This window comes from Rhodnius prolixus, unplaced genomic scaffold, assembly GCF_049639745.1.
Source record: "Rhodnius prolixus isolate KJV_2025 unplaced genomic scaffold, Rpr scaffold_3, whole genome shotgun sequence".
NCBI lineage: Eukaryota > Metazoa > Arthropoda > Insecta > Hemiptera > Reduviidae > Rhodnius > Rhodnius prolixus.
This window is the reverse complement of record NW_027411603.1, coordinates 27,087,499-27,107,076: the sequence shown is the minus strand read 5'-3', so window position 1 is coordinate 27,107,076 and position 19,578 is coordinate 27,087,499. Positions and strand designations below refer to the sequence as shown.

At 31.4% G+C, this 19,578-nt stretch overlaps 1 protein-coding gene across 1 annotated transcript; it reads left to right on the top strand.

Annotated features, from left to right (window-relative positions):
• Positions 1 to 463: 463 nt before the first annotated feature.
• On the top strand, positions 464 to 14,485 carry LOC141452633 (NF-kappa-B-repressing factor). Its single transcript, XM_074124964.1, has 9 exons — positions 464 to 730; positions 1,101 to 1,222; positions 2,243 to 2,687; positions 4,912 to 5,038; positions 6,289 to 6,479; positions 7,600 to 7,764; positions 9,134 to 10,970; positions 12,958 to 13,109; positions 14,422 to 14,485. The coding sequence occupies exons 1-7, from the start codon at positions 561 to 563 to the stop codon at positions 9,306 to 9,308; spliced, it is 1,395 nt and encodes a 464-aa protein (XP_073981065.1). The 5' UTR covers positions 464 to 560; the 3' UTR covers positions 9,309 to 10,970; positions 12,958 to 13,109; positions 14,422 to 14,485.
• Positions 14,486 to 19,578: the final 5,093 nt, after the last annotated feature.

Genomic DNA, 19,578 nt, shown 5'->3' with positions numbered 1-19,578 from the left:
AGTTGGGTGTTTTTCAACGTTACGCTTTTTCGTGCAGTTTTTGATGGTCAACCCTTATACAACTGTCCTACCGGACAGTTTTAATGTATATTGGTGATCCAACTAGGCGTTTAGTAAGACGTGTAGAGTAGAGTATAAAAATCAGTACTTAAACCTACATATGACACTGTTAGCTTGTAGGTGAAAGCACACAAATTAGGAGAACATCTTGTTCATTCCGTCATGAGAGGAAATACACAAATGAAAATAGCCAAGTATTATTTTATTATAATAATATTTTACACCTTCCCTCAAGCTGGCTTGGTAATGTAAACACTTATTTCTGTAGCATAACCATTCTCAAAAGCCATTCAACGGTTAAAAAACTTCTGTAACAAAAGCTTGGATCTTCTACTCATGGAAGGAACATCGATTTAGTTCGATTATATTTAATCGATTAAAGAGGTTTTAGTATCATATGCTGATTGTATTTATTTTGTTATTCATGTGAAAAGTGTGACAAGAAGACCTGTGTTCTCTGTTCCTTAACATTTTGCAATTAGAAAGTCGAGGTATCTAAAATGTCAGTTGATACTAGTTGGGATATAGAAAAATATAAAAATCCTCATGAAATGGATCACGAATGGGAACTTAAAAAAAAGTTTTTGCTTGCACATAAGGATAAATTCGCAGAAGATCGCCTTATTTGTTTAGCCCAATTGTTTTGCAATGTTTATTTCTTAGGATGCAAGTAAGTAATTATAATATAAACAAAACTGGTCTTTATTTTATAAATTTTAAACCCAAAAGGTGATGATCATGTTATTTATTATTTTTAAAAAATTCATGTTGTTTAAAGTATTTTTTTTAAAGCATTTGTTCGTTACTTTAATAACATTAATTGTATTAAACTTTTTATTTTTGGGGAAACATTGTTTTTAATTTTTAATCTATGATATCAGTAAGATGTTATAGAAAAAATGTAGAAGAAAATCAATCCTGTGTTTTCTAAGGCAGCCACCAAGTGCTAGTTAAAATGTGTTTTTTTTTTAGTTTAGAAGTTGTATTAATGTCTTAATAAACAATTATTTAAATTATTACACGGGTGCACTTTTTTCAAGGTATGCAGAACCTGTAATGGAGCTATTGGACTCTCTTTCAGAAGGAATTACTGAGAGGAATCAAAAATGGGAAAAACAGACTTTTGTCCTTGCTTCTTCTGCAGTCGAAGAAAAAGTTAGAGGTAGTAGAAAAGATTTTTTCTGTTGCCTTTCTTTGTAAGAGAAGCGTACTGTTCATTTATTTTAAAGTCATACTAAAGTAATAAATAACCCACAAAAACAAAGGATTAAATATAAAATTCTCTGGTCGTAAAATAATTATTAATACAAATTGCAAAGTTGAAGATTGATGTACGATAACTTCTTATAACTATGTAAATCTTCTAACACCAGCTGTCACTCGAGATTGTATCTTCGTGTGGCACAGACTTTTCAGGTTTTGTGGAATCGACATTCTTAGCATCTTTAAAATGTTTTTAACAAAACAATTTTTTTTTACTACTAAAGCCTGTATTTATTAATTTTTTAAAGATATGTCCAACATCTAACAATTAATTTGTATTTTTAAACTAAATTAAGGCTTATATATGTTATCATCGGCGTCCGAAGCTTTTTTAATACTATAGATTTCTGCCCAGTGTTTTACAATTCTAATAACATTATCCATTACCGGGCAATGAGTTGTAGAGGCAAAGGTACAGGACAAGAAAAAAAAATAAAGACTTGTAAACTGGACATAAATCCAAGTCCAGGACCTTTACGTCCGGATTTCGTGCACTATTACCGAGTTTTTCCCTTCCCTATTGACCGTTAATAAAAAAAAATAAACATCATAATATACGCAAATATTTTTAGGAAAATAATTTTTTTATTTCATGTTACTACTAAAGCATCCAATAAAGCAGTCTCATTTGAGTTTCCCCTTGCCTGGATATTACAAAACTTTTTAGTAGGTGGATGACCCCTTGTCTTGGAGCAAATACCTACTCGAGGATTAATAAGGCGTTTTTCAACTCAAAAACTTTAATTATATATATATATAATTTTATATATAAAACTTTAATTATATACATATATAATCTATTAATATGAATAGAGATCAACTCCATTTTTCTAAATTTTAATTTTGGATATTTTATATATATGTATGTATGTATGTTGGACACTACTATTGTTATTTATTTCCTACTTTTTTTTTTCAGGCCGAATGAACCCAGAAGCACAAGCACCAGTACAGAATAATCCTGTCACTTTTGTGCAAGGTACAAACCTAACTTCTGCAGGCAATTTTTATCGTGACAGTGATAACAGCCAAAGCATGGAAGAGGACGGAATGAAAAAATCGGAAGTATGGGTTCGTGGACAGAAAAGACCTGAGTTTGGTAATATGGAAGCAGAATTCGGTCCTCAACCATCGAAGATGGCTCGTATGGATGTTACGCAAGAAAGTAAAATGAATTATGGTTTTGAAAAACGAAGAATACAATTTGACATTCGCCGGGTAATAGAGAGTGGGCCATTTGGGAAAGTTGTAGTATTCCAGAGCGCATTGACCAAAGAAGAAAACCCTGTATGTATAATTCAGAGAACTGCTAGTGCTGCTCAAATGACAAGTTCGTTCGACTTTAGGATAGAAAACAATGGAGTGTAAGTGTTTGGCTTTAATAAAAGTAGTATTTGTTATATATTACTTTTCGGTTAATATGAAGAGAATTTCTAATTATTTATTTATATATATCGTATTTCAAATACGTTAGTTTAAATCTAAAAATGGTTAATAACATTAATTATTCCATAATGTGTTATAAAATGGGCTTTACAGGTAAAAATGCGTATTATGGTTCCGAGGATGTTTAAGTCGCACACTGAACTTCTCTGGAAGCTCAAGAACATCCGTGCAGCCACTTTCCTTATTTTCTTAACTGGTGGATATTTTCGAGTGAAAGTAGGAACTGTTCTTTCTCCATTCCTTCATGGTGATGCTGGAGTCCCGCAAGACATAATCTAAGTCCCATCCTGTAAACGATCTACTCTTCAGCACACCAACTTATTTTAATACCTATGCTGATTCTGCCATCTTATTTACCAACCAAGACCCATTTGCATATAGAAACCTTCAGTCCCATCTCTATAGAAAAATGGTTCATAAAATGAGCTGATCACTTTTGTGCAAGGCAGTTTTTATCGTGATAGTGATATCAGCAAAAGTACGACTGGGAACGAAATGAAAAAATCAGGTATAGGTTCGTGGACAGAAAAGATTTTGATTTGGTATTAAGGAGACAAATTTTAGTCCAAAATGACCGTACGGGCCGAAATATCGATACATTATCTTTATTATTCGACGCACCACTGTTCCTCCTAACTTTTACAATCTAATAATTCCTTTACCAGTAGTCATCGTAGTCCGCAATCTTAGACTTTTATCTCGAAAGGAGACTTGAAATCCTCATACATTTTGCCCTCTGTGTTGGGACCGATTCTCAATAATGTAAAAAAATTCAGTTTACATAAGAAGGAGATAAAAACTTTTATGACGTTAAAAAAAATTGATAGGTTCACAGACAAAGAAAGCTAGCATGGAGTTCTTTTGTTCTTTGGATTCAGCAGTTGGAATCAGATAAAGGAACAAAATAAAATGGAATGAAAGTTTGTGGACAGTTCTATTAAGCAAGACTCGAAAATGCTTAAAAGGTAAGGAGGTTTTTTGCAATAGGTGGGTCTTTTGACCTAAGAAAGTGTTGTGTGGGCTGTCAGAATAAAGGAAGAAGAAGCGGGGTGATAGTTGCGGAAGAAACTGGCTGGCAGAGCTGCGAGACGTCGACGTCGGAATAAGAAGTGTGTGGCACTTGACACAAAGTGAAACCCCATTTGTTTGGGAGAAACCAGTGGGGAAGACAAGCTACGATTAGACCATGAAGGTCTCCTTCCTGACTCATTGTAGTTTTACATCATACTCTCTAATTTATGTAAGATTATAGATGAGCCGAATCCTTTTTTTTGATGCTTTATTTGGAACCTTCATCTGTCTTAAAGATGAACATGTCGACGAAACCTCGATACCATATTCTCCTAAAATACCATAAGCCTTGCGCATTCAAGTGGTCGTGCATACCCATTTCTCAGTGTAAGTTTCTGAAAGGAATCATTGCAAAATGTTCTAAAGTAATTTTTTTGTCAAGGCTAACACCTTGTCTACCTAATAATATGCCCAGTTACTCCTGGCACATCTTAAAATTTGATTGATGTATCACTTCAAGTTCATCCACATCTTATTCTTAGACTCCTATCCTCATAATGATTTCTATGGCTCAGTTCGCATTCTCCGCTCATACTTAATTGACTGGTCAGGAATTCAATTAACAAAAAGATCTGTAAACAAATTTTCTGTGCCAAAGAGTTAAGGAACTTTAAGGAAAAGTAGAGGTATCGATGGATCTTTTAGATAAGAAAAAAACAGGTTATTAAAGAGCTCTATGGTAGATTTTTTCGTATCACCCGAAATAAATTTCACCTGAGGAACCAAAACGTCTATAAATAGTCAAATTCTCACAAAATAGTTCTATTGCTGTTATAAAGAGTTACCACATTTTTATTTGAAAGAAAAAGCTTAGATTTCATAAATGTGAACAAATGGAAAATTTGCTTGATTTTCAAATGTGCTAACAATTAAGAAGCAAGTATATGTTGACCTTATAATAATTGTAACATTTTCTATTTTAATAATTTGTACACTTCAAGATTCTTGCGTACATAGACCAATAAACTTTTTATTTATTCGTTTAAAGAATCCAAATGAAATATAAACATCACAACCAGTATTTTATCCATCTTAAAAGTTTTTTTAATGGTAATACGATGTCTGTTAAAGAGTTTGTAAATTATCGTTGGACGGATTATATCTAGCGACGGGACAAGGTTGCAACCAGAAAATGGCCAAAGATTCAGCTTGTAAGGTTGCTATTGAACGACTTAAAGAGACTTCATTCACCATATTAGTAAGTAACTTTATGCAAAGAAAATATTTTAAGTATGATTTAATTATTCTCGTACTCCACAAGCCTTTTAGCTTTCTATCAATATACCTTTTCTTGCCTAATAGCTTATGAAGCTTATAAATTTCTTAAAGTAGAGCTTCTTTAACTTTTAACATTAGTTTAGTTTAAGTGGCAAAAACATTTTGCTTAATTTAGCCATCACTGCTTTTTGTTTAATTGGCAACTTTTATGAGTTCGAATGTAAATAAGGGTCAGTGTCTTTTATTTTTACATTCCTTTCCAATGTTAGACAACCACTTCCGGGTTGATGCGGTGATTGTGATGTTTAAACTTCAGTGTAAGGGGAGTGAGTCTTCCTGATTACTTGCAGCCATTATTTGTTATATTCTTCATTTACCTCTATAGATAGTGTTATGTGTAAAATAATTTCTAATAAATATTTGCAGGATAGGAGGATATTCATTTGTTGATCGTAATTAGATTTGGATACAATCTGCTCCGTCAAGTCCAAGAAAAATTGTTGTTTTCATTTATCTTTTAAGATGCTTATAATGTTTAAAAAATTGCAAATTCATTTAATAAACGTTTTTATTTTGTATTAAATAACTATTTTTATCAATACTATCTACATTTTCTTACGAAATAGAGAAAAGATCCAATCATTTTCGTTTACAATAAAGCCTCTGTAATAGTCCTTATAAATTAGTTTTAAGCACTAAATTCTGTAATTTCTTCTAAACATGTATTTAGATACAACTTCACCTCCTATCATATCACTCTCTGATGATGTCATACATCCATGCCGAAACGTTTAGCTTACAGAAAAATAGGAGTTTTCAAGACCTATACCAACAAATCAGAGATCAAATTACTAAGTAAATATTTTGGTGTAACTACCAAAATGGGTGTTACAGACGAGGGCAGAAGCACTTGACTACTATATTTATTCCATCAAACATAACTTTTTAACAGTTAAGGCGGATATAGAACTCGTACCCGCTCATACCATTGTAAACGTATCCTTGTTTTAAATGTCTGTAAGGAGAGGGTCGTAGATTCATCAGATCCAGTCCTCATCGTCATTAGTGGCTTTGCAATAAACTTAGTAGAGAACAATACTTGAATTTTGAGACTAGAGATGAACTCCAAAAATTTTATCGTATTCTTTAAAATGAGAAACGATAAATTAGGGGATGAAGTATGCTACAAAATTTTTTGTTAATCTTTTCATATTATGATAATTGTGTCAGGTAAAAGCTTCTTACATTGGAACGGAATCGGTAGTTCCTGGGGTCGATGGTGTCAGTGAAAGGAACAAAGAATGTGCTAGCGTGGATGTTCCAATTGCTGATTCTAATATTGGCAGCAAGATGATGAAATTGATGGGATGGTCTGGTGGAGGATTAGGAAAAAATGAACAAGGAATGGAAGAACCTATAAAGTTAGTTTAGTTTTTGCTACTTATTTATTTTTTGAACAGTGGTACTTTACTTTCAAAATTTTTAAATGTCAATATAATTGCTCTTCATTGGATTTGTACTACTAGAAAAGTTTCAGTGGTTTAAGAGAAGAGCTTGCGTTGCGGGTGGGCTCCCGAGCCGGCATTAGCAGTAAAATAAATAAAGAATAAAATAGCGTCTGGTGAGAAAAGTATTCATATTTAATAAAAGGTTAAATGAATTGCTAAAATTCCGTTAGAAGGAGTGTTCGGTACAAGTACACATCTCTCTTCCCCTAAAGAAGTTCCTGTTGATGGGCACCAATATACCGAACTGCGAGGCGCCACGGTAGCCGAGCGGTTAGAGTCGAGACCTGTGAAGCTAATATGTATTGTGGTACTGGGTTCGATTTCCGGTCTAGGCCTTGGATTTTATTTAATGCTTAATAAAAGAAATTTAGAGTAAAGTATGTTTGCTAGTCGCCTCCGTCCACGACACCTAATTGGTAGTTGGACGTTAAGCCCCGCCTGAAAAAATAGGCGATTACTTTACTTTACTTTACTTATACCGAACCGCAGAGATATAAAAAGGATTTAGTCTCCAAATAATATTTTTTCTAGCCAATGCAAATATAAACGTTTTTATGAAAACTGATTCTTTAGTGGAATTATGGCAAGTTGGACGAACAAGATGACATGCTTACATCCAAAGTACCGTTTTAATACAGAGATTAGGTCATCTAACTCCTGTAAACATTCTTATTTGAAGGAAATTGATAAGTAAAGGACTTGAAAATTGCTGTTGATTGTCATATGGGTATTAACTACAGATTTTTTCGGTTATAACTGATGAACGTTCCTTTTCTACCAGATTATTAATTATACTATTCTGTATAATTGAGTAGTCACTACTACTTGCAAATATGCGATTGTTTCGCCCTTACATTAGTAAATTAACTGTCAAATTTGATTTCTTAGTATTGGGTGCAATGTGTTCGCAGACATACGTCTGAGAGAACAATTAGAAAAAAAAGAGAGGATTACCAAATTGATATTTATAAAAAAGAAAGATTTTTTTCAAATTAGTTATTGTTTGGTAATAGTTATGTTTTCTTGTGTTTAGACCATATGGTTGTAATATTCGCCGAGGAGGACTTGGCATTACAAATTTTGGAGATTTTAAGCGCAAAGTGATCCGAATAATTGAAGATTTTGCACATCGTGATACTCAAGAAGATCTTGTCTTTTCTCCGGAGTTTTCTAAAGAAGAAAGAAAACTTATTCATGAGTAAGTAGGCATTCCTTAATAAACCGGTAACACTTTCTTCTTCTATTTTATCTCGATTTAATTTATTGTTTGCCATTTTTTAAAATGTAAGAGTCATGAACTATGGATTTTTGTGGACAACATTAAATATTAAGTTAAAAACAAATATTTAATAAATCATTTTATTTATTTAAAACAGACTATTTTCCTTAATTTCTAACTAAAGGAAATTTTGATAATACATTGGGATGCCCGTAGCCGGCTGCAAACCTCGTTGTCTCTGTCCACTCACCACTCTTCTCGGATTGATTACTTAAACTGATCTAACTTCTATTGCACATATCATTGCGTAGTCCTCTTCTACAACCGCATTACGAAATACCGTTTCCATAAAAAAGTGCACTTTTTTTTCCAATTTACATTAACATCTTATATGCTATTATGTCTAGTTGGGACTAGTTCACAAATGCATGGATGGTTCCGACACACTATACGATAGGCTGTCAAATAAATTGCCAAACCTCCAATTCTTGAAAAACAAGATAACCCAATATTGTAAAACACACTATCTTCTACGTAAATCACTAAAATCATTTAAAATAAGTCGAAAATGTCATCAAAAGAACTGACGAAAACAGCTGTTCAAAGGGATGCTGTTGGGATTACAACAAAAAGGAATTCAAAATGTAGACGGTCTTCAAAAGACAACCTAAAATGATTAGGAAACTGAAAAATTAATTTCCCACTTTAAAATGAGCTATAAACAACAAGAATTAGATCAATAAGCTCAAGAAGTCTTAAAAAATATTTGTGACGATGTATTTACATATTTATGTATTACGCATTGCAGTTACATATAAAAAGCATCGATTAAAGGGACATCCAAAAGTTTTGCATCTTAATTGTAAAACAAAGTTTCTATTTCAGGAAACAACCGAATGTCTTATAACCAACAAAATATACTTAATAAATTAATAAATTCACATCATCTTTATTTTGAATTGACGATCACTGACTAACTACTACAAGCGAAAATACCACTAATTTTTGGATTATGCCCACAAAATTATCGGATACCATTTCTTCCTTTCTTCTTCGTTGGCCTTAAGATACAGATACCATTTAGGAAATTAAAAGTACAATCGGTACATCTTACAAACTCATGGAAAAATAAACTGGAAATGATTGTAAAGGAGGATTTTAGGAAATTAACAAAACTTTTCGCATGAAATACTACACTTTTGTAAATCCCAAGAAAAAATTATCGTTCATAGTAATGGGTGAACTGTATTTCATCATAGATAAAGGCCATTTTTAGTAGCTTTTAGAAACCTTTTATCCAAAAAAGAAAATTAAAATAAAATTGTTTAAAATTGCGAATCTTTTTCAGATTAGTGAGAAAATACAATTTGAAGTCAAGGAGTTTTGGTAAAGAAGATTTAGATCGACGACTTGTTGTGTTTAAGAAAATTAGACCACTAGAAATCGTGGAAGAGCTAATGCTTTGTGGGGGAGAAACAGAAAAATATAAATTAATCGCTCCACTTTCAATTAATGGTACTTAATATTCCATATGATAAGTTGACAGAGATGACAAGAATGATACACACTCTTTAGAGTTGTTCTAATTTGAAAATCAGTTAGTTTCGTATTTACTTTTTAGAATCATATATCAGTCATTCTTCAATCAATAACCCAGAAAATTTTAAATGTATACATTTGCGTCTTTAAGTATATAGAAAATACTTTTAAAAATGTTATATAAAGGTAAAAACAAATCCTTTGATAAGGTCTATTTTAATAAATATTTTAATTTAATGAAAACAAAAATCAATGGATAGCTTTATTTTTATCTGTTGAAAAAAAAAAACAAAAAAAACTTTAATTTATCCTGAAGTGAATTCGTTGTTTCTTCTACTTATAAGAACATTAAATACCCAGTCTGTACTATTTCGCTTGTACTAACCATAATTTGAGCGTTTTAAACGTATTTTTTAAAATTAATTTCTTCTTTCCCACTGCCTTTCTGCTATTTTTTTGTGTTGTAATTTTAAATTTTTGAGGTATTTTTAATAACGCAATTCACTTTCTCTGTTGTAACGGAGAATCGTACATATTTAACTTGCTGAATCCATTGGACTTGAGAAAAAAGATAAAGGAAATTAGTTATGCTGCATAACACAACTGATTGAATTTTTTATCTTTAGCGATACAGTCTTGTTGAAATTCCCAGCTATGTAAATAATTAGTGTATGAAGAGAAAAAAAGTAGATAACAAACAAGGTCAATCTTGTTTCGAAAAGCTGGAGAACGCTCTGAGTTTAAGTTCATCCAAACTCCATGAATTGAACAATAATAATAATAATAATAATACTTTATTATTTTTTTTTTCAAATGTACAAACAATAAATTAACTAAGAAGTAAAACTTAAGTAAAGAAAAAACAAAACTGAAAAAGGTGAACAAGTATTAAAAGCATGGCAAAATGCCGTCTTCCAGAGTTTACCTCGTTGTGAATTGAACAAGGCTGGAGATACGAAGACCAACCTGCCTGGTCCTGAACTAAACAACAATAGTTTATTAGGCTATTGATTAAACACGTTACTATCTGTAATTTGTTAGAACGTTAAGTGGTGATATCACAATGACAGTCATTGCATTGAGTGACACCAGCTTCTTTAAAAACAAACTATGATGAACTATAAGTTTGTAGTTCAGTCTAAGGATTGATACCTGTCAGAATTAAAGAAAACAAGCATGCTCTGACGATAGAAAGAATCTTGCGTCACGTTGCGGATCCAAATTCGAACTATATTTCTGCAATTATACTGAGTCCATTGTTGCTGACTGAATCTTTAAATAAATAGCACTACCAAGTTTAGAGCAAAAATGCCAAAGTAAAATAAGACGAGGAATCTCAACTAACGACAGATTAAACTGTAGGTTCCTTAGAGAAGAAAAAGTCACACTTTTACTGAAGAGTAAAAGCAAATTTATATATTTTGAGTTATAAGCAAAAATGTATAATTAAAATCTTTATTTTATTAGTTTAAAATTGAAGAATGAATATATATATATTGTTGCAGAGAGGAACAAAACATTTCAAAAGAAATGACAAGCAGGTATTGTAAAATTTTTTATTTTCAATCATCTTCAGGAGAAACCAATGTAAATTTACAATGCGAGGATGAAATGTAATGGGGATTTTAAATTTAACTTAATAACTGGTAATAAATTAGCATAACAATTTATTGATAATCAAATCTATGTCTTAAGTTATTATTGTTTTGTTACCAAACTATATCAGTTTTGTTTTTATACCTAGCTATCTCAGTTCTTAAAATTTGAACTTGTTACTAACATTTATTTCCTCCAGCGTTGCGTTATGCGTATTATAGTGGAACTTTGCTGACAAAACAAATCTTAAATCTTTCACAAAACAAAGACATATTTATTTTCTAGGAAAAGATTTGAATAAAAGTACCAAAGTATTTAAAGGTAATATTGCAGAATGATTGAATAAAATCTTTAAAACATTTAAAACTAATTTTATTTAACAATTGGATTTAAAGCTAAAATCACACCTGTCTCCTACTGAAATTTGTTGATGTAATCGAAGTGTGAATTATTAATTTGCTGTTTTTGGTTTCTTGTAACCTTAGTTAGTTTAAGCATTCCATTAATGCCGATCTCATTTTCATTGAAATGCAAGTTTTGAGCCCCTTTAGAGGAAAAGTTTCTGATTTAGAATAGTCAAATCAAAAAGCGTTTTGTGTTAGATAGTTCAAAATTCGAGTCTCTAGGGAGCCCAGTAATAATAGTCTGAAGAGTTCTTCAGAAAAGAGGCAGTGCCTCCACTCAAACTGTTATTTATTTATCTAAAGATAGCATCAACCACGGCAATTCACCAAACTAGTTGGTCATAAAAACAGTATAAAATAATAATAAAATGTAATACAAAGAATAATTACAAATGCCTTTTTTTTCTTAAAAAAGGAGACCTTCCAATCTTCACACCTGCTTTAAATGACGTAACTTTTCTGAAGAATGGTTATGCGACTAAACGGGTGCGTGAAAGACTAATAACAATGTAGAAGTTTTTTGAGCCTATCGTTTCTCCAAAAAGACAAAGACAGTGTTAAGTCATAAGGCAATATTAAATCGTCGGACTAATCTGGTTCTAGATCCGAGCCTTTTTATCAGACTTTTCAAGAGGAGGTTTTCTTTGATCAGCATGGACTAGTTGGACGAAACAGTATGTCGCTTTCTAACACTAAGTAGGTTTCTCCCCCAACCCTTAATTCCCAAGAGCGAAGAAGTAGAGAGATGCCCCAATTAACCGCCGCCCGAACTTCACTGCTGGGTTTAAGAACCTGGCCTGCTCCAGTGCTGGAAGCCTAAGAAGCCCTAACATTGAGCGAAATGTAGATAACAAACTAACTCTACGGTGGCGTAGGAGTCGACTATCTCCGAGAGGAAACCTGTTAGTTTGCAAACATCTTCTTCCGGTGGCACGCCTCAAATCTATTACGGTCATAATTGACAATCTTCGCCAGACTTAGATCATGAGGTTAACCCAGATCGCTTTCTACACGTTTCTCTATGCTTTTGTCTGCAATATTGAAGAAGAGAAATCACTGTTACACAGCTCTTGTTGGAACAAAACTTTTTATCACTTTTCTTAAAAACTGAAGTTTGCAGAACCATTTTTCATATCTTCAGGAATTGAACTCCTTTCAGTAATTGACTTTACAGCCTATTTTAATGTCGCATCTCTCTAGCATACTCGAAAAGCTCCACGTTAAGTCAGTAATAAGTGTTCCTATCCATACTGCGTTTTATCTCTTCTATTTACTCTTATCCTTCTTTAAAAGATTCCCATCTCCTGCCATTTTAACATTAAAATTGGACTGCTATTGATTTTATGCTTTGTTGTGGTAGGTGCAACTTATAATGTAAATTATACACTTGGATAATCAGTGGAACTGCTAAACTGAAAATAAGAAACCAAACAGGAACAGTATCTAAAATGCGGAGCCCCCAAAAGTCGAAAAAATTTAAAAAGAACATTTACCTAAAATTTCCAAAGTATCTGTCGTAATTCGTAACAAATGTTAATCATTCTGTTTAAAAATAATAATGGCAATATGCCCTCACAAAAAGTTAATGTAGGTGGAATTTAATTAATTGCAGAATCGATTTCTTAACTTTTAGCGGGAGAATATAGAATTAATAATGAAATTGAAACTCTATTCGTACTTTAATAGAAGCTTGCAAGTAAAAGCAAAAAGTCTAAGAGCGAAAGTGGTTAATAATTTGAATAACTCTTTCCAAATCGTTGGAATATTTTCAGTGAATTCAAGAAGGTAATCAATATATTTGTAATTCTTGTGAAAACAATTTTAGATTAATTTCAACATCGTCTTTGTAAGTACTTTTTAAAAAAGAGGAAATTAATCTTCCTAAAAGTACTTACGTCTCCGTAGACATTCTGCTTATACTGTACAACAACAAACATCAGATTCGGGATACCATCGATCCCGAAATGGTGGTTGATGATAGAGTAGTGCAAGCTCTTTAAGATCGTAGATCTTTTAGGCCAGCAGGTTTGGTCTTATACATTCTTCCGCATATACCTAATTAATAACAAGAGTGGCATGTTCGTCACTTGGCAGTGAGTTAGGTTTCTGGTAAGAAAATCTGATTTTTGCCTTGACATTAAAACAGGGCCTCCGACTCCAACAGCATACCTTAACCATCAGTTATGAGTTTTCATAATTTAAAAGACAATAGTGACTACGTCTGTAGTTAGCTCAAGTAGTGGACTAATGTGGAATAAATAAATCGGTTAATCTTTCAGGTCTTGCTGAAGTCAACGTGTCTTTATTGCGACTCCACTGTCACAGTACAGTAAGTGAGAAGATATGTAATATTATATAAGCAGATCTATTACTATCGATTCCCAAAATTACCATTATTTCATTACAGATTATCTAAATATTGTTACACTGACATTCTTGGAGAAAGCGTTATTGGCTCAAGCTCATATGTGTGATGATGAGTTCCTCAATTAAGAACGTATGTGTTTTACATTGCATTTAGCTCCAGAATTATAATTTACTTTTTGTTTGCGTTAGAGAAAGATGTCCAAATTTTCAATTTTGATTTTTCATGTTTTGGTGTCCCTAAGTACGAAAAAGTAGTTTTATATATCACGAAGTATCCTTTCATCATAACACAAATGTCAATCACAAAACATTCAAATTTGATATTTCTTTTATGAGCAAAGAAGGGTCATAGTAATTGGTTTTCAGGCCAAATTTTGTTACATAAGTCGCATTTTACAGAGGTAAAAGAGGCGGTTTATTTAATGTTTGTATTTTAAGTACAGATTGTTTATTTACTACAGTGGAATAGAATCTGTAATCAACTACTCAACTATTGTAATAACGACAAAGTACGATTTTTTTCTAATACTCAAAAAGTTCAGAACAAACTTAACCTTAATTTCCCGAAAAACACTTTAAATACAAGACTAGCTTCAGATGTAAAATAGAAGTAACAAGTTAAGTTTAAAGGGAATCTAAAAACATCTCTTATTAAAATATTCCTATTAATTATTACTAATAATGTTGTTAATTGACCTTTTAAAGTTAATTACATACTTTATTTGTTTAGGAACATGGTTCAATTGATTTGAAACCCCAAGATAATCAGATGATAATGCCGAAAATAAATTTTGGTGAGTTATATGCATTTTCTTATCAAGGCAGTATTGACTTTTTTTTTTAGCTTTGATTACTTTAATAGTTGCTAGATAATTTAATTAATATATTTTCCACTAATTCATTTAGGGCAATAAAAAAAAAAATCTGCTTGAAGCTCACTTCCGCCTTGCTGTAGTTCTTGCAGATTTAATTGAATATTTTTAAAGTTTTAAACAGCTAAATGTGAAGTCGTCAACCCATTTAGTGGTGAAACCAATGTATTCTGAAAGTCTTGAAGATAAGAGATGAGCCCAAACTCCTTTAACCTGAATTTTTCAAAAAATGTTCCACATGAATGACTTACAACCTCAGTTTTAAAAAAATCGGTAGAAACAAATCTGATTTTTTTTTTAGTAATTATTGGTAATTTATAAAATTTTTAGCACTTTTTGTTAGTGACCTTGAAACAAGGACTAGGTGCTGAGATGTTGCAAACTGTACAATTCACACACCAAGTGAATAAATCTTATTTAAAGGGCGTATGAATCCTTGGGTCGAAACCGGAGACATTTATTGAATGTTCTTTATGGTAGGTGGCTACACCACAGTTTTCCAGTCTGGAATGTATATAAAGCACTACTAAAATCAAGGAAGTTACTATAGACCATATTGTGGAAGAAATTATAAATGTTGAATTTGCAATGGACGCATCCATGACGATCTGGATCACTGTAAAATATTCGGTTTTATTAGGAAGAAAGAAGAATAAGAAAGTGCTAGTTCTGAATGGCTCTAATTGGCTAGCATAGATTGCATATCTAAGAGAAGTCATTTCTTATAGAATATTCGTAGTGGACAATTTTAATGATTAATTTATAACTCTCTACTACCAGACTTGTACATCTTCAGGTTTCAGCCAAATTCATATTTTATAAAATTGTACTAATTGGTTTTCGATTAGATCCAGTTAAGTAAAAGTTATAGTTTCAGTCTTTTTGTTATTTTTGTGAAAAAAATTAAGTGTTTGAAGTCCAACCATCTACTGACAGAAGATTTTTCAATCTTGTCTGCAATCGCACTGTTTATGTTTTCCTGTGAATATCTGTACAACAGAGTCTTTTCTATCGATTTTGATCAGAGCTAATTTTACTTTATTTTTTCCTTTCGATATTATTGTCTTGGCTTATAGACTATTCATCACCGGACAGAGAGCTGTAAGAGGCTAGGAAGAGAAAATCCAAGGACAGAAGGCAAATATCACTGAGCTGTTCCCCTATTCCCTTCCTTATCTTAATTATTATTTTTTAATTTTATCGTTTCATTATTATTTTATTTCATTTTATGTACTGCCTCCTTCTTGTTTAATTTGTAGTTTATCATTAAACTTGCTGGTAAACTATAAACTTAAAGACCTATAAATATATTACTCATCTAAGTAAATGAAAGTTTAAGTAAATTTACATAAATATACTCTAAATTTTACTATTCTCTTTCTCTACTCTAGTCACACTCACAAGGGCTATAGCTCAATTTGACGACTGTAATTTTCAGGTTATAAAAACACTTTTAATACTGCATAATATGGACGTTTGGTAACACCTCAAAAACGAAAAATTATTATCACTACCTTTCATTCTGGAAATATTTAAAATGTTTTTTCCAAACATTTTTAAACAAACAAATCCTGTTTTTATTTTTAGAAACACTAATTGATGAGTTCAGTCTGGCTGCAAAGATTATATCAGATGTGGATAACTCAGGCGCTCTGAAATCCAAATTAACTGTAAATAAATGTTCCGTAGATTTGAATGAGGACGCCAAACATTTTTTAGAATGGCCACCAAATTTAGCAAGGTAATACGCAATTTTTATTAATATGTAGGCATTCTAAAATAGATTCGGATCTACTTTCTCATCGGTGAGAACGTCACCATTTTCTTGAAGGAATTCCTGAAAAGTAGAACAATTAATTGAAAGTTAATATTATTCTCCTAACGTGAAGTTACGGTGTTTTTTATTCCCTTGTCGTATTGTAAGTACTACAGAGTAAGAACATTCAAAGTTTGCTATAAACTGTTGATACTGAAAACAGAAGTAAAAAATAATGTATTATACTTGTCGGAACGCTAATTGGTTAGATCTATACATTCATAATGGTAAGGCTGTCTAAAAAATTGGCATAAAAATAAAGAATTTTGGTACAATTTAATAAATATAATGTTTTTAATAATAACAATAATAATAGAGAAGGGGTGGCGTTAATGACCAAAGCAGTCGATGCGCCTATAAAATAAAACAATAATAATAAGAAATAAAAAATAGGGAAAGGATTAGCTATGCGGTTAGCGTATTGGATTCTTTCAATTCTATAAGGGGAACTATTCATTTCCGAAATAAGTTAGAGTAGAAATATAATTGGTGTTGTATCATACATTAAAAAAACCTGAGCCTGCTATCAATCAGGAAATCTACATAACTTAATTGAATTTAAAATGTATAATAATTAAATGTATTTTCCGAGTGTTAATGTACATTCTGTCCTGTCTGTTTCCAGGTTTTATTGAATACAAACAAAAAATCTTTTTGTGGGAAACCTCTGAAGCTTTTCCTCTATAGTTTGTTATGTAAAGTTCAAGCATTCACAACTTTCTCTTTCTCACTCTCATACAAATATGTCAAAAACTTTCCATTTTCTTTTAGCTAATTTAAGCTGGGACAACCAGTACAAAAACCAAATAAATTATAAATGTTAAGTAATCATTCCTATTTTTTTTGAAAAATAGCCTCTTAAGTTTAGACTTCATGTCTAACCTCCACGATTATATTTCAGTGAAGTAAAGGATACTATAATGTTGGGCATATCGTCCCAACCAATGTTTGATGACGTTATCAACCAACTTGATTCACTCTCTAATGAAATTGGAGGCATTGCTATCTTCGTAAAGGAGGTAATAATTAATTGATAATGTAACTTTTATTTCCCATTATTGATATAGAAAGAAAAATATTTATTCTTGTGTGCTTTCTACTCAAGAGTTTCAAAGTTAACCTTAATTAAAATTAGTTGAAAATCTGTTCACAACTTTTTCTTACCCTTACAATTCTGTAGTTAAAATTGAACTTAAAAATGAACACCACATAAATCTAGTTGGAGGGGAATTGTAGTTTCTAGCTAAGATTTCTGGTTGGGCAGAAATAAGTCGGCAGCTAGTGACCCCACTTTCTCCTTCCCTAGAACTTATTCGTTAATGGAACAATTCCGTACTTAGATTCCTCAAAGCTCCCCCAAAATAATATTACCAGATAATTCCAAATGAAAATTTTAAATTAAATCTGTCCCATTTATATCTAATGTATGAGTTGCATATTGAAGTAAGGGCTTTTAAAAAAAATAGAGGGGGGACTTTTTTTGGCACAGCTGTAGAGAAAGAGGAAAACAAATCTATGTTTAATGCAAGCGCCCAGTGCGGATGTTTATGCTTTGTAAGATGGTAATTTGAAAGGTCCTATTGTTAATGTATGTTGTAATGTTAAAATAATTAATTATTCTCGTTACTTAATTTTCTAAAGGCGTCTCGTTTGGTCTGTGTCACACTTGAGTGGAGAGAGATGAAATGACTAAAAAGCAATAAAGTTCAATATTATTTAATAACAATAATAAAACAATATTTAATATACACTAATAATGCTATGAATAATTTAAATAATTATTTCGTGTAACTTATGTAAATTTGTAACTGAAAGTAAAGTTTTTGATCAATGCCAATACTTAACTAAATGGGATTAAAATATATTTTAATAATGTAATTAAGAAACTAAAATAATTCCTTAAAGTAATTATTAATTCGAATAGTACACATTTATACATTACAGCTTCTTCTATTATTATAGCGCCGTTTTTCCTTAATTATTCCTTTTAAGTGCACCCTAAACATATCTCTAAATTTCAATAAATTTAGCTTCTTCAACATTAAAAATGATTAGAAAGAAAGAAATTCTTTCACATATAAATTTTATACAGAAGAGTAGAGAAAATTAATGCACCTATTTGCGAGAGTATAAAAATTCAATTCCTCAAAATCGCACTTTCGGTTAACAATTTTCCTTAAAATTGAAATTCCAGCTTTGCTTCTAATTCTAACTTGTTATTGATGGAGATCTAGATGTGTTGATATAGAAATAGTGAAATAGTACTTTCTACTGAATGGATTCTTTCGAGGGCGGCTTAACCGCACTTCTAATTGACAGAAAGCATGGACAACGACAATAATACAAAACGTAGTGTTCTTGCTTTCTGTCAATATTTGTTTTTAGATATTATGTTCAAGACGCTCTAAAAACAATTGTATTCAAAACCAAATGGTCTTTGAAACATTATTTCCAGTAAAAATACAATTTCGAAATTTGGTGCTATTTAATACATTTCGTGCATCGCGACATCAATTTAAATTTTTTAAAGGCAAAACTAAATTGATGTGTGAGTGCGCAGTGTATTTGCATGTGTCTTGTAGAACTTTTTTACTTAAGAGTCTCTGGCTTTAATAATTTTTGTTTTGGTCAAATTTGATCTCTTTAGATAAACAAAGTTTGATTCTTTGTGCCGAGTAATTCTATTTGTATTTTTGTTTTCTAATGTATTAGTTTTGTTTTTTCAATTATAAATGTAAAATATTTATGAGATCTTACTATTTTCAAGTTCAAAATTAATTTACTTTAATCTTTATTTTACAGGTAGTGAACCAATCAGCTGACAAGAATAAGAATGTCAATTTTAATATTTTGAAAGACATAGTAAAAAATATAAAATAAAATTACCTAAATGATTTCAATTGTACAATTTTGTTGAGATTATGGATTATTATTATTATTTTCAATTTAAGTATCTTGCGACCTGCGGCGAGAGAGCACCTGAAATAAAAAAGTAATTGGTATGCAGTTGTGTCGAGTTTCTGAAGTGTACCAAATAAAGTTGGAACCTTATTCTCTAGTTAGTTATGAGCGGGATTCTTGAAATTTTAAATAAAACTTTTATTTCGTTTCTCTTCTTCTTTCTTATTAATTTTTATCTTTTCTCTTTATTTTGGAGGGAATAGTAGCATCATTATGTATGCACAATTACGTAAGATAT